The sequence below is a fragment of the Ictalurus punctatus genome, chromosome 25 (genome assembly GCF_001660625.3).
Source record: "Ictalurus punctatus breed USDA103 chromosome 25, Coco_2.0, whole genome shotgun sequence".
In the NCBI taxonomy this organism is placed as follows: Eukaryota; Metazoa; Chordata; class Actinopteri; order Siluriformes; family Ictaluridae; genus Ictalurus; species Ictalurus punctatus.
In genome coordinates, this window is record NC_030440.2 from 12,983,916 (window position 1) to 12,997,984 (window position 14,069).

General features: G+C 38.0%; 1 protein-coding gene across 3 annotated transcripts in view; it reads left to right on the plus strand.

The window, feature by feature from the left end:
* The window catches only part of fam49a (family with sequence similarity 49 member A), a 33,364-nt gene extending 25,003 nt beyond the window's left edge, over positions 1–8,361 (plus strand). For 2 of the 3 annotated variants that reach the window (XM_047150785.2, XM_017455339.3), the window contains 10 exons: positions 420–499; positions 1,264–1,385; positions 1,457–1,562; positions 1,649–1,785; positions 1,951–2,028; positions 2,731–2,847; positions 4,954–5,033; positions 7,266–7,392; positions 7,484–7,554; positions 7,733–8,361. In XM_047150785.2, the coding sequence (XP_047006741.1) occupies positions 427–499; positions 1,264–1,385; positions 1,457–1,562; positions 1,649–1,785; positions 1,951–2,028; positions 2,731–2,847; positions 4,954–5,033; positions 7,266–7,392; positions 7,484–7,554; positions 7,733–7,796 (975 nt within the window). In that variant the 5' untranslated portion in view covers positions 420–426 and the 3' untranslated portion in view covers positions 7,797–8,361. 3 annotated transcript variants of the gene reach the window in all.
* The last annotated feature ends 5,708 nt before the right edge of the window (positions 8,362–14,069 follow it).

The following is a 14,069-nucleotide window of genomic DNA, read 5'->3' on the forward strand; positions in this document are numbered from 1 at the left end:
AAATATAACAATTTATCTCTCACGTTGTAATTTAAAATTAATTTTTGTTATATTTAAGTGTATTTGGCTTAAAGAAATTGATTGATTAACTTTTTTGAGGTAATTAGTTTCCTCAAATTTTTGGAGTTAAATGAACTTATCTGGTTTTACAGTGTGGATAAATTCTTGCTCTTAATACTGTTGGTCACTTCAATGCCATTGAGCTTCATTTTGAAGATCTGTGTTTAAAAAATAAATATATAAATAAAATCTATGCAAGTGTTTCAGACCTGTGGCAACAAGATTGAACTATTGCTGTCCATTACATGCAACACCTCTCTCTCTCTCTCTCTCTCTCTCTCTCTCTCTCTCTCTCTCTCTCTCTCTCTCTCTCTCTCTCTCGCTCCTGTTTTTCTTTTTCTTCTGTTTTCTTCTTCCAGAAACCAAATGGGGAATCTTTTAAAAGTGCTCACTTGCACAGAGCTTGATCAGGGGCCAAACTTTTTCCTTGACTTTGAAAGTGAGCAGAGCTTTTGCCTGGCCCAATCTGTCCTTCCTGCTGTCTACTAAACTTCTGCACGTCTCATTGTTTGTTTGTATATCTGATAAACACAGCCAAACATGCATCAATACACCTTTTGTTATTGTACATCATGATGATTTGAGTAATTTTTGCTGCATGCATTTATTCTTGGAGAGAACGTTTGCACATGCAAATCAGATGACTTCATAGTGGGGGTGTGTTGTTTTGCAAATGCAAATGTTTTAGTCCATTTCCCAAGACACGACCTTGCTCCATTTCTTTTGGGCGTTTACTGTTCTTGTACATTACAGCCTCTTGCTGCCAAACTGCCAGTTAGTGGCTGTAATGCATGTTTCGTGATGCGTTACACTCCTACAGTATCTCTTAGACGCTGCTTCATCTTCGTTTTCCCCTTCACTCGCATGCTGTTGCATCTTTTCTGAAAAGAACCTAACCTGTTAATTTGTCTGTATTAACACTAACCCGTGTCCTGCACACATGTGGAAGATATTTTCCTGCTTTCACCATGTTCTTTAAATTTCCCAACATATAAATGGAAATAATTGTGTTCAGACACAGATAGAATTTCAGAAGTTGTGAGATTTTGAATATGTTCTACTGTAGTTGTATTGGCTTAATATTGTGCGTTATTTTCAATGTATAGGCATGGGGAAAATGTTATTTGTTATGTACTGCTAATTTAGTTCTGTGTGTGTGTGTGTGTGTGTGTGTGTGTGTGTGTGTGTGTGTGTGTGTGTCAGATGCACAGCCCACAGAGTGTGAGCGTGACGTGTGGAACCAGGTGAATGCCGTACTCCAGGAATCTGAGAGCATCCTGTCAGGCCTGCAGGCGTACAAGGGAGCAGGACAGGAGATACGAGATGTAGGTCGCACACATGTACTCGTAACAAACGTCAGCATTCTTAAATTGAATCCTTTTGGTTTGTTTTTCAGGCTATACAGAATCCCAATGATTTATTGCTGCAAGAACGGGCTTGGACCTCCGTGTGTCCCCTCGTCATCCGACTCAAAAAGTTTTATGGCTTCTCACTGAAGCTGGGTAACACTCTCACTCTTCATCCCACATCCTACTGAGTTTTAAAATAAAGCACATGTTTCATGTATTTTCTCCTTCCATTGGCGCAGAGAAAGCCCTGCAGAGCCTTTTGGAGTCTCTGACCTGTCCGCCTTACACTCCCACTCAGCATCTCGAGAAGGAGCAGGCCCTCGCCAAGCAGTTCGCTGAGATCCTGCATTTCACCCTCCGCTTCGATGAGCTCAAGGTTTTATTTCTATTTCTTCCTAAAACTCCAGCCAACCTGTTGACAGTTCAAGTCTAGCAGGAAGGATTGCATCAGTGTGGTGGTGGTGGTGGTGGTGGTGTTTTTCTGTTGTTGTTTGTTTGTTTTTGTTTTTAACTGATCAGTTATTTTTTGTTGTTTCTTCAGATGCGAATACCTGCCATCCAGAATGATTTCAGTTACTACAGACGAACGATCAGTCGAAACAGAATAAATAACATGAACGTAAGAAGATGCAGTTAAACTCGCTAATCTTTCTAAAATGGTTCCACGTACAGAAGTTAAAAAAAAAAATGCCATGTGGTGGTGTTATTTTTCTGTGCTGTTATCTTTATATTGTACTTCTGATGACAAAAGTTTTCCTCAAGATGTCAAAATACATGATCAGGCATACATGCTGTACATCATGGATGAGGACATCGGCTTTTACTTTAATCAGGGACTGAGACATGAGGAAATAGCTGCATGTCTGTCAGTGACATTTTCCATGTTGGTGTCGGTCACTTGTGAGGGCAACTGAGAAATCTGAAACTCTACTTTCATGGACACTACATTGTAGTGATCGTAAATGGGTGATCAGTTTCACCCTAAAGCCAGCTTTTGGGGCCGGGGCATCTCCGTGGTTACCGCATGATGTTTGAGAAGACATTTTCCACCTTCAACAAAATCTTTAGGAAACGGATGCAATTCCTGCAGAATCGCCATAGCGCTGATATGTAGGCGTACCAGTGTGCTGCTGGTCATGACGATGTAATGCTAGAAGGATGCTGCTGAATCACCTCAGGAAAACAACTTTTGATATCTTGTTTTAAGTCACAAGAGAAATAAGTTGTGATCCTGAGATAATAGTACAGAAAACAAACTCAATCTCATGGCTTTTATGGGCCTCTTTGTATGAGAGTTGTGCTTTGTTCCTTTTTTCCATAGCTGGACATAGAAAACGAAGTCAACAATGAAATGGCAAACAGAATGTCACTCTTTTATGCTGAGGCCACTCCGATGCTGAAAACCCTCAGTACAGCGACTACAAACTTTGTGACCGAGGTAATGCTTTCCTTTCTGCTGCCGGCCTAAATATTTCTAAATGTTTTGCTCCGCAAGTATACAACTGAGTACAGTAAGTGCGATCATGTAAAACATTTTAATAATAATAGCATTTAATAAGCTGTTTTTTTTTTGTTTGTTTGTTTGTTTGTTTTTTGCATTCAGGGAAAAGTTGACTGAGCATAAAGCTCTTTTACAGCAATGCCCTGAGTTCACATTCATACTAGCCTACATTCAGAAAAAGGATATACCATATATAATAATAACAATAAAATGAAGAAAAAGTCCTAGTAAAAACAAATGAACAACAAACATGTCTGCAAATCAGCCAAAGCAGGAACACTGTACTACAACCATATCATCCATCATACACTTAAATTGATCTATTGATACACACACTGATCTAAGTTCAATACCTCTTGTAACTTGTTCTTTAAAAAAAAAAAACAACAACCTAAAAGCTCCATTTTCCAAGCTCATTGTTAATCTGAGGAGTTTAAAGAGATATAGTGTGTTTTATGATATGGATTTGACTTTTAAGAGAGAAGTAATGTTGAACTTGCTTAACAATGTCTTGTAAATAAGAAGGAGGCAGTGTTTTTCCCTTCTGTCACTGAGAGAAGACCATCCCACATTCTGAAAGAGTTCACAGTGATGAGTTCTAAAACTATCCCCAGTAATAAAACCTAGAGAACTTGGTAAACTGCAATTGATTTCAGTGTGAATGGGGCTGCGTGCATACAGTATACATTAAGGTATCCGTCTTTGCCATAAGGCTCCTGGCATTTATATAAATGGTTAATGGCACACTTATATAGCGCTTTTATCCAAAGCGCTTTACACTGTGTCTCATTCACCCATTCACACACACACACCAATGGTAGCAGAGCTGCCATGCAAGGTGCTAACTTGCCATCAGGAGCAACTTGGGGTTCAGTGTCTTGCCCAGGGACACTTCGGCATGTGGAGTCATGCAGGCCGGGAATCGAACCACCAACCCGCTCTACCACCTGAGGCACAGCCACCCCAGCCGCCGTGCATTTATATGCACGATTCCAAGTCCGGCTTTAAAATAATGTGCAAAAACCGAGCCATCGATACCCCGGGGAGGATCTCCATCATCAGTCGAGCAGTCTCTCCTTCGTATGCAGCGCAATCCTGACAAACCTAGTCTTTATCAGGCTGCACTGGGCCGAGTAGGAGATGTAGACTAGGGAGAGGCCGTTCCTTAAAGTCATGCTGAACAAGAATTTGCCTGTCCCCAGTTGAGGTTGGGATGAAAGGGGCATTCTTTTTTGCCCACAATGAGGTGCTCCTCTTCAACAGAGCATTTGACGTGTCTGTGCCAGCTGAACCTCTCGTCCAAGACGCCCTCGCCACACCCTCCATCACTCACCACCGTCTCCGAAGAGCAAGGCAGACCTACGTACTGTAGACTGGAGACGGTCTGCTCCCCGGAGTCCCGCTGTAAATCAGTCTGAATGTCCGCAGCTGAGCTAGGGCTAGATGGATTGGAGCGCCGTCTTTTCCTCCTCGGCATCCACGCTTTCACAAGTTGCGATTCTTTCGTAGGAGCCTGAGATTATAAAGGGACTGCTTCAAAAATGCATCAATCTTATTTGAAGTTGTTCAAAGTCCTTATGAACTCGCGCGTATACTTTACTATTACATTTGAGAGTGCAGATGTCCGAACAGGGGCTGAATTCAAACGAAATCTGCTGGCTCAGATCATGCTGGTTGCGGAGGAGCAAAACGGATCTACTAAAAATATAGAACGTCAAAACGAAAAAAAAGTAGATCACTTTAACAAATTTACAAAAACTACCAAAATGTGAAAAAAATAACCACAAAAAATGCAGAAATATGTGGGAGCCATAAACCTGCCATTTATTTATTTGTTTGTTTGTTACATTTTTTATTATTATTAAAAAAAAAATTAAATAAAGGATTCCAGTTCTGTAGGGCTTCAGCTCTGTGTTTGTTTTCCAAAATCCCACCAAAATTTACCCAATGAAAGCTTTGCTGTTCTGCTGATGAGCTGAATCAGGTGTGTTCCAACATTCATGTGGTGTAGAGTGTAAAGTTGCATTTCCTCTCTCCTTGTAGAACAAGACGCTGCCCCTGGAGAACACCACAGACTGCCTGAGCACCATGGCCAGTGTGTGCAAGGTCATGCTGGAGACTCCGTGAGTAATTCATTCGCTCGGTCTCGTTTATCACCGCGTCTGTAGAACAACTTCTAATTCTGTGTGTAGGATGCAGCGTGTACTTTGGCATTTAACACGTGTACTTAAATAAGTCTGTACTTGTATATCTTTACTTATTAAGCTGTACTTAAAACTTCTAAATCCTGCACACTCTAAATCGCTCTGCTTGCGCTTCCCTTTTAGAGGGTGACTTTATAGCTGCATATATACAATCTATTGACCCAATTACATTGGGAAAACATTTGTGTAAAAAAAAAAAAAAAAAAACTCATCCGCTGCCGTACTTGGAAACTAGAGCTGAAACTTTGAGGGATGGTAGTACCCCAGAGTATTACAGCATCACTAAGTTTCCGATCGACCGTCCAGATGGTGGCGCTATAGTGAGCATGTTTAGAAAAATGGCCGTAACTTTTGAACCATTTGTCACAGACTCAAGTGTCTTTATATCTATGGAATTACTGGGACAAGACGAACAAAACATATACCGATTTCATTTCTGCCTGTAAAAATTTCCCACCATCTTGGATTTTTTTTTTTAAACATACTTTTGCAAACTGGTCCTAGGGTTTTTTTCCGATCGGGACTAAACCAGTGCCAAACGATTCTATGGCGTCTCAGTATCAAAAATTATCCCAAAAAAAAGTTTTTTGACTCGAGGTAGCTACTCTATCCAAAAACACAGGAAGTAGGCGTGGCCACTTTTACTTAAATGGCTACAACACTCAAAAGGAATGAGATTTTCACTGAGCTTAGGGTACATATGTATGGGCTGAATTTGAGGATAGATGTGAAAAAAACATTTCTCAGTATGAACAGTTGATGGCGCTATAACAGACCAAAACATGAAATTGGAAGTAAATGTGGAACCATTGCTCCAATTAAACTCTATAAGGTCCCTAAACGGCTTGAACCCTAATATTTGCTATTTGCAGCTATATTTTGTTGCCTGTCCAAAAATAGGGTGAGTTGCTGGCAGAGATCAACTAAAATTGAACCAGGCAAACAAAATCGACTGCTGGTGGTCTTTAAGAACACGTGCAAGTGCCAAAATCTTTACAAGACTTTAAAATACATCTGTCACCTGTCTGTGCCTTTATTACTGTCTGTTACACTGATATGGTAAGTGTGATGAGAGCTTCTCATTATCAGATTACCTGCAGTTATGCTTTCCTACCACTAGGAGGTTCTGTATGCACATGGTCAGGAGTAGCTCAAATGCTGCATTCATGACCAAGTAGGACCTCTGTTCCCAACTTCCCAGTAAGAAAGATTCGTTTGAACGGCTCTCCAACTCGTAATTCCTACTCAAAGTCAAAGTTTTTGAAAACTCAGCATGGCAGAGCTCATAGTGTAAAGTAAGAACAAGAAATAACAATGTGATTTAAGGTTTTTAAGCCGCTTGACTTACTGTTTATATTTGAAATCGCTAAATACTGGTTCATAATTTGGTAATTGAAATGTTCATTAATTTTCTGCTAGACTTTTTATTTTTATTGTTTATCAGACTGCTTTCACTTACTACTTCACATAATTCTATTAATAAGTAAAAAAATTAATTAAGCACTAACCAGAAGGTGTCAACGCTCTAATATGTGAAGTAGGTGGTTCAGAGTTCCCAGATTTGGGCCAAGACGCGTCATGTGACATCACAACACACTTTCAGCCAAAGTGGCCTTCAATTCATGTGAACATGAGTACAGCTATAAAAGATCTAATTTACCAAAAAAAAAACCCATCATCGAAAGACCGTGCAAAACAGTTTCATGCAATTGTGATTTTGTCAATTCAAGTAGTTTTCTGAAGAAAAAAACCTCCTCAAACTGCATCACAAATTTTGAAAAAAGCTGCAGCGAAAGCAAGCAATTTTTGGCTGCAACAATCACAAAAAAAAGTGAAATCCTGTATGGACTGAATACAGCATAAATATATACAAAAGGAGAACATGATAAATCCAGTTCTATGCATGATTAACGCACACAGTGCCCCATACCCACAGTTGATGAGACATGAGAGGCCTGATTTAGTTTTGGTGTGGTTGTTGTTATTGTTATGTGCTGTGTAGTTCTGTCTTCTCTTGCTCAGATCATCTGTATATAAACACAGCTGTATATAAAGTTATAAATGACCCATATTTTAAAATTGTCTGTAAGCACTGGTCAAAATGAAGCGAGGCCCGTTAAGTGATTATTTCTGTTTGCTTTTCTCTGATAGAGAGTATACGAGCCGGTTCAACAGTGAAGACACACTTCTTTTCTGCATGAGGGTGATGGTGGGTGTCATCATTCTCTACGACCATGTGCATCCCAATGGTGCCTTCACCAAGTCCTCAAAAATAGATGTGAGACCTGCTATATTATAATGCTCTTTCAAGCTTATTCTTTTCATTTTCTCTATTTTTTACAATATTTTGGTGTGTTTGTTTTATACAGATGAAGGGATGCATAAAAGTCCTGAAAGACCAGCCAGCTGATAATGTTGAAGGTCTTCTTAATGCCCTGAAGTAAGTTCTTGTTCTGTATTGAGCAGTTACCAAATTACAGTTCCTTCCTGCTAATCATTAGTGCACACGTCCAAACATATTTAGAAAAATTGCAGTCGGCAATAAATATAAAAACAAACTGTTTGGTTCCTTACACTAAAAAGATGTTTGTAATTCTTTTTCATGCCCCCCCCCACAGATTCACCACAAAGCATCTGAATGATGAGTCCACGCCAAAAAATATCAGAACAATGCTCCAGTAACCTACGTGTTTCTTTTTAAGTGAAGAGGATCAGTGTACAGACCTCAAAAGATGTATATGTTTACAATTATTTAAGAAATTGATGTTAATACTTCTGTGTATTTACATAGCCATTCCCTCATTTTGCTTTAAATTAAATTGCCTATACTCTGAAAGCACAAATAAATGAAACCGTATAGCCTTAAAAAAAAAACAACTGTTTCTCCATATCGCTTTAAAATCAAGAATGGCGATTTGTTTTTAACCAAAGTAGCTAATGCGTTGTGGCACATCTGTATTCAGGGCAAGTGATGCAGCATAGCAGTGAAGTGATAACAAGCTAAAAGCAAAAGTGTTCTCAGTGGCTGAATCTAAACTGTTTAGGTGGTGGTGCTTTTCATTATGGACCAGTGAAAAGACAGTTTAATAATGCCACAGATACTCTACTTTTTTGTTTGTTTTTGTTTTTTTAAATTGTAGTTTGACAAATGTTTTTGGTGTGCTCTTGTTTGTGTGTGTCTGCATCTAACAGTCATTACTCAATGCCACAGCTTTAAACTTTGAAATAAATGGACATTTTCAGTGTATTTTAATATTTTTAGCCTGTTTAAATTAATCTGATAATACAGCAGAACAGCTGGATTCAGCACATCTGAGCAACCATTCTATGGATGGCACATTACTCACTTCAAAAACTGACATCTTTGCAAAGGGAAAATATCTTGAATATAATCCCATTTGTGTAGTATTTCAATTCAATTTTATTTGTATAGCGCTTTTTACAATAGACATTGTCTAAAAGCAGCTTTACAATTCCTATTATTAGATTACAATAAATCCTTTTATTTTAGTAATTTCAGGTTTAAAATGTTTTTATTTTCCAAATAATTTTCACTTCTTTTTAGAAATACTGTAAATGCTTGAAATGAGCAAAAATATCGGCCAATAATAGTTTTTTTTAATTTTATTCATTTTATTTTTTTCGTATTCTTCTTTCTAATGATCTGTCATATGCTAAAGATTAGCCCTTTAACAGATGATGATGGAGTGGATGAGTCTCGCCTTTGTGGTGCACATTACCTTTCACTCAATCTTCAGGATTGAATTGGGAAAATATGAGAACTGTGCTCGTTAATTTACCTTTGTCTTTTTTTCTTTTCTTTTCTCCAACACATGATGGCAACATTTTGCCGCATGGTAAGTGCTTACCTGTGGGTTGTATTTTCAGCTTTCTTTTTGAGTAGTGAAGCCGATACTGTCCTCGTTACACTACACTATCTACACCAGTTAGCCATTTTATTAGGTAAACCTAATATGTAGATATCTAGTTACTGACTCTTGCTCATCTTCTCTGCTCACAGCTCATCAGAACCCCCCCCCCCCCCCCATTTCGAACCACCACTGACCATGTGTTTATAAAATTCATGAACTTTTTTTCATCACTGCAGTGACACTGAAGTGGCAGTGGTATCTTTCTTGGTGTGCTTATTTACCTTCAGAGAAATATGAAAACAGCTAAAGGAGAACAATTGGTGCAAATTGTGCATAGGAAATTTTGTTAGGAAATTGTGCATCTACTATTTTGTGTTAAAAAGTTGTGTCTAATGAACAAGGATACAGCAGGAGGAGATGTGGAACTGATTACACTGTACTAATATTCCTGCATTTGTGCAGGACCTAAATTTGTCCCAATAAGTGTATACAATGCTTTAAAACCCCAGAAAAGCTTCTCTCTCTTTTTTTTTTCTTTTTTTTTTTTTCTTTTTCATAAAAAAATAAAATAAAGTGGATTTATTGATGATCTGTGGATGTGGACAGCAATGACACGCTGCCGCATCTATTATAATAATATTTACCAAATATTATGGTTCAGATGATTGATAAAAATGCAGGTGTGTTGTGTTTGCAGATTGTGAAGACGTTGCATCAATACTGATTCATTATTTATGATATTGAGGATACAACGTCCATCATCTTGTATTGTGCCAGTAAAATGATTTTCTCCCAAACACGCAACAAATATGCATAATGTACAAAGTAACTAAACAATTAGGTCTAACAATCATTAGCTACGAGATGCTTCAATACTTAATGCTTCAAAGGGACTAGATTCCCTATTCCTTCCTAACACTTTTTAACAACATGGTGGTACAATATAATATATTTGGACTAATAAAACAGTTAGCCTAATGTTAGATTGCTAGCAAACCTGGCTACTGGTTTTAATAGAATAGTTATTCTAATTTTAGGTTACTTGCTTGTGAACATGGCTACTGAATTACAGGTTTACAATGTAATATAGTTAGCCTGATGTTACCTAGCTTGCTAGCTTGGACGGTTCAAACTCGGTTACAATAACAACCTGTTGATTTTGGTAAATGAGTCTAACGAGATTAAAGGTTGCAAGATTTTTATTTGTCAGAGTGACAAGGGAGTCTTTTATGGAGTCCGAAGGATGAATTTGAGACATTGTCTAAGATGTTCTATGGAAATAATCAGTAATGGGTTGATGTGCTACCACCCTGATCAAGGGTGGGTCCCCCCCCCCCCCCCCCCCCCCCCTTATACCACAATTTTCTAACAATAACAATTTTTTTCTTAATTAATGAATGCCTCATTATTTTTTTTTATTCATTTGTATTTACATTACTTTTGTTGAACATCCATGAAACAAACTAGTTCCTGTTCTCAAACAGTAATTCTTTCTTTTATCCTGTCTTTTTTTTTCATGTCACTGAGAAACAATAAACTGTTCAAGTTACAGCTTTACTGCTGTCTGTTAAAGTGCTGACACTGGAGACTCCTTCCATAAATGCTAAATAAACATCATCTCACAAGAAAATTTCACCTTATCTACAAATTCACATTTTTAAAATATGTTTGTGAGAGTTCCACATACGTAAGTCAGTAAACTGTTGTTGTAGAATAATATTGCAAAATCGCACAAGCAAGAGTGCGGTTACACTATATATAGGCACAGCTGTGATTTGGCCGCAGGCAAGAACCCACAGAGCGAGTGTCGTGGGTAATCGGTCATGCCCGTATTCAGGATAACCACACAATTGCAAGTGCAATATTACTTTTATACAACATTTATATAAACATGAAATTAATAGTGAGTAAGTGATATTTCAGACACAACACAGCCAAAAGTTCTGCTTATTTCGGAAAAGTTCGGAACCAGATCCTGAAGAAGCCACACTCACTTTATAGTACATCTAACTGGCTAGCTAGCGCTCATATTTAAAGTCAAATGTTTTATTCCTGGAGATGTAGTATCTGCCACGATGATGCCGTTAACATTACTGTAGTAACCGTAGTAGTAACTAGGAAGTGTAATTTTACATGGCGAACACAGACGAGCAAAGTGATATAAATAGTGAAACATCCCAGTGTGGTTATAGTAAATCTAGGCACTCTTGGAACACTGCACGACCAATCACATCATTGAACTGAAACTAATTATTGCACAAATAATAATCTGTGATTTGTCTTGCAGCCTGAACTACAGTACATACTGTACTACATTATATTACATGGCTTGTTGGTATTATTAAAAAAAGACAGCATAGTCTTGGAAACTGTGTTGTCAATAATGGTTTAAATATAAAGAACGAATTTTCAATGTAACTGCGAGTCTTCCTTGGCCTGTTTGGAGTAAAACTCTGATCATTCTGAAAGCACAGCAAATAAATACTCAAGCATGCCATCTCCTTCCCATGAATAATAGATTTTTTTTTTTCTTCAGAAATATACATCAAATGCTTCACTGTGTGCTCGAGCTGAAGTGTGTCGTGTTGTGTAACCCTGTCACATGAATGGTACATTCTCGATTTGATTAAAATTTCCTGATCATTACCGTTCCGCCCACTCCACACACGTTTGGCAAAGACACCACTCATTTATCTAGTCATTTTTGCCAGAAGGGTAACAAACATGCCATTATTCACTCTATCATTCAGTTAAAGTTGCCATAACATTATTTGCTTTTAACATGATGTTAGAGGTGCTGGAGAATTCATGAAAGGCGTATGCCAAAATACATATAATGATGATTGAGGTTTTATGCTTTTAACTTTGTCTTTACATGTTGTCATGTATTTCTTCATGATATCTTGCAAGTTATTCTCTTGTTTTTATTAACATCACTTTTAGAAAGCTATAGCAGGTACACATAGTGCTTCATTAGAGTGCTATAAATGTAAATTTGATTAACAATTTGGTTTAACACAGAAATATAAGAAGCTGTATTGCCAGGGTGCTTCATATTCATTTTAATAGACTGAGCATTCAATTCCATGTTCCTATAAGAAGCAGTTATTGCAATAAAATATTGAAACAATGTTTCCACCTGCCTTTGTGAGGTGTACTCATGCTATCTACCTCTTAGCCCCAATCCAGTACTGCTTCTTATTTTTGAAGCCAATATGCCTGACAAATTAATTGTTTTAATGCCCTTAAAATAAAGTGCTGATCAAATTTACATTTATGAAACTCTTATGAATGTGCTGTCAGTAAGAACAAGCTGATGGCTTATATATCATGCTTATAGAATGATAGCTGAAGGCTGTTCAAAAGTGCAAATTCTCTAGCATTGCTTTATAAAATATTTATGCAATGCAAAGAAGTGTGTTTATTTATAAAAGTAGTATTACAATAACTTAGTCTAGTTTGTATGTATGTAAACATTCAGCATTGATATGGAAAGGGAAGAATAACTCTAGAAATTAACAGCAGTTTGTATTTTAATCAGCCACTTTCACCTGATTTGAAGTATACAGATTTGAAGATTTGATCAAGAGAAAAGAAAACAAATCCAAAGCATTTTCTCAGAGGGATTTTGGCTCACAACAAGATGACAATATCCTGCAATTTCTCATTTATCATTAAGTCCCTAAAAATTTGGTTTATGGCTTCCAACATGACAGCACATTGCCGTGTGGATGGGGCGTAGCAGCAGATCAATCGCTGGTTAGGAAACCCCTGTGCAATCTGTACTGTAATGCTTGAGCTTTCCTTCATGTAGCTGACTGTAATTTGAGGGGAGGGGAGAGCTGGGCTTCCCACCCCTGTCCCACAATCCTCTGATTGGTATGCAAGACCAGATGCCTTTTTTCTGCAGTATGGCTTTCTGAATGCCAGCACATGTCAGAGTAAAGGGGGTGGGGGCATACTGCAGTGGACAGGAAGGAGGGGGGTTGAGGGAATACCGCTGAGTGCCAGCACACATACACAAACACACACACACACACACACACACAGAGAGAGAAGTGTACTGCACCAGGATTCCCTGTCTGAAGAGATTAAAGTCATGTACTGTACAATCAGGCTGGATATTTGCTGTTGGATCACAGTGTATGAGTCACTGTGAAAACGAACATGGGGAAAAAACACTCCTGATATGAATTACTGTGACTGTTAACATTTTTTCCCCAGCCAATCATACTTTCATATATTTATTATATATGACGATAAATCAATTAATGGTATCTTTACCAGAGTAGCAGATCTGTGGCGAATGTTTTGTTGTGTTTTATCACCTGGTATAATATCCTGAACTGTCTAATCTGTAAAATGTTTCTACATGATATACTGATGTCACAAAATGTACTTCCCAATTCCTTTTCAACAATAGTTAGTATACAGTATTTTTTATATATTAATACTGTTTTTGTATATTTATGTGAATCATTGAGAAATAGCCTTGCATTGGCCAGCAAAAAAAGAAATGTTAGCAAGTGAAAACGGAACATGAATATGGGCCAATGTCTAATATTTTTATTATGAGATTATTATGAATTAAATATAAGATTATTCAGCTTTGTTCTTAGATGCCTTTTTCCTCATTTCTAGCTTTATATTTTGGTGTGTTTGTTTCCTCATCATCTTTCTGTCCTTTTGTTATAAATCTTTTATTCTCTTCTCTCATCTCTGTGCCTCCCATCACTTTACACTCATCTCCCTTTAATCTCTTTAACCTCTCCTCACCTCCATACTATCTTTAGCTTGTTCCTTGCATCTATCCACTCACCTCCTCTCTGTAGCTGCAGAGCTCTTTTTTTCTTGTTCTCCCATTCCTCCCTTGTGTTTCCTTATTCACTTTGCTTTGGTAAGTGCCCTTGCGTGCTCTCTCTCTCTCTCTCTCTCTCTCTCTCTCTCTCTCTCTCTCTCTCACTCTTCACCCTCCAACCCCCCCCCCCACACACACACACACACACACAGACACACACATTAGGAGGCATGAGGCTGCACATTACTCCCTTTCTGTGCAGTCATGTAGTCTATATGAATGTTA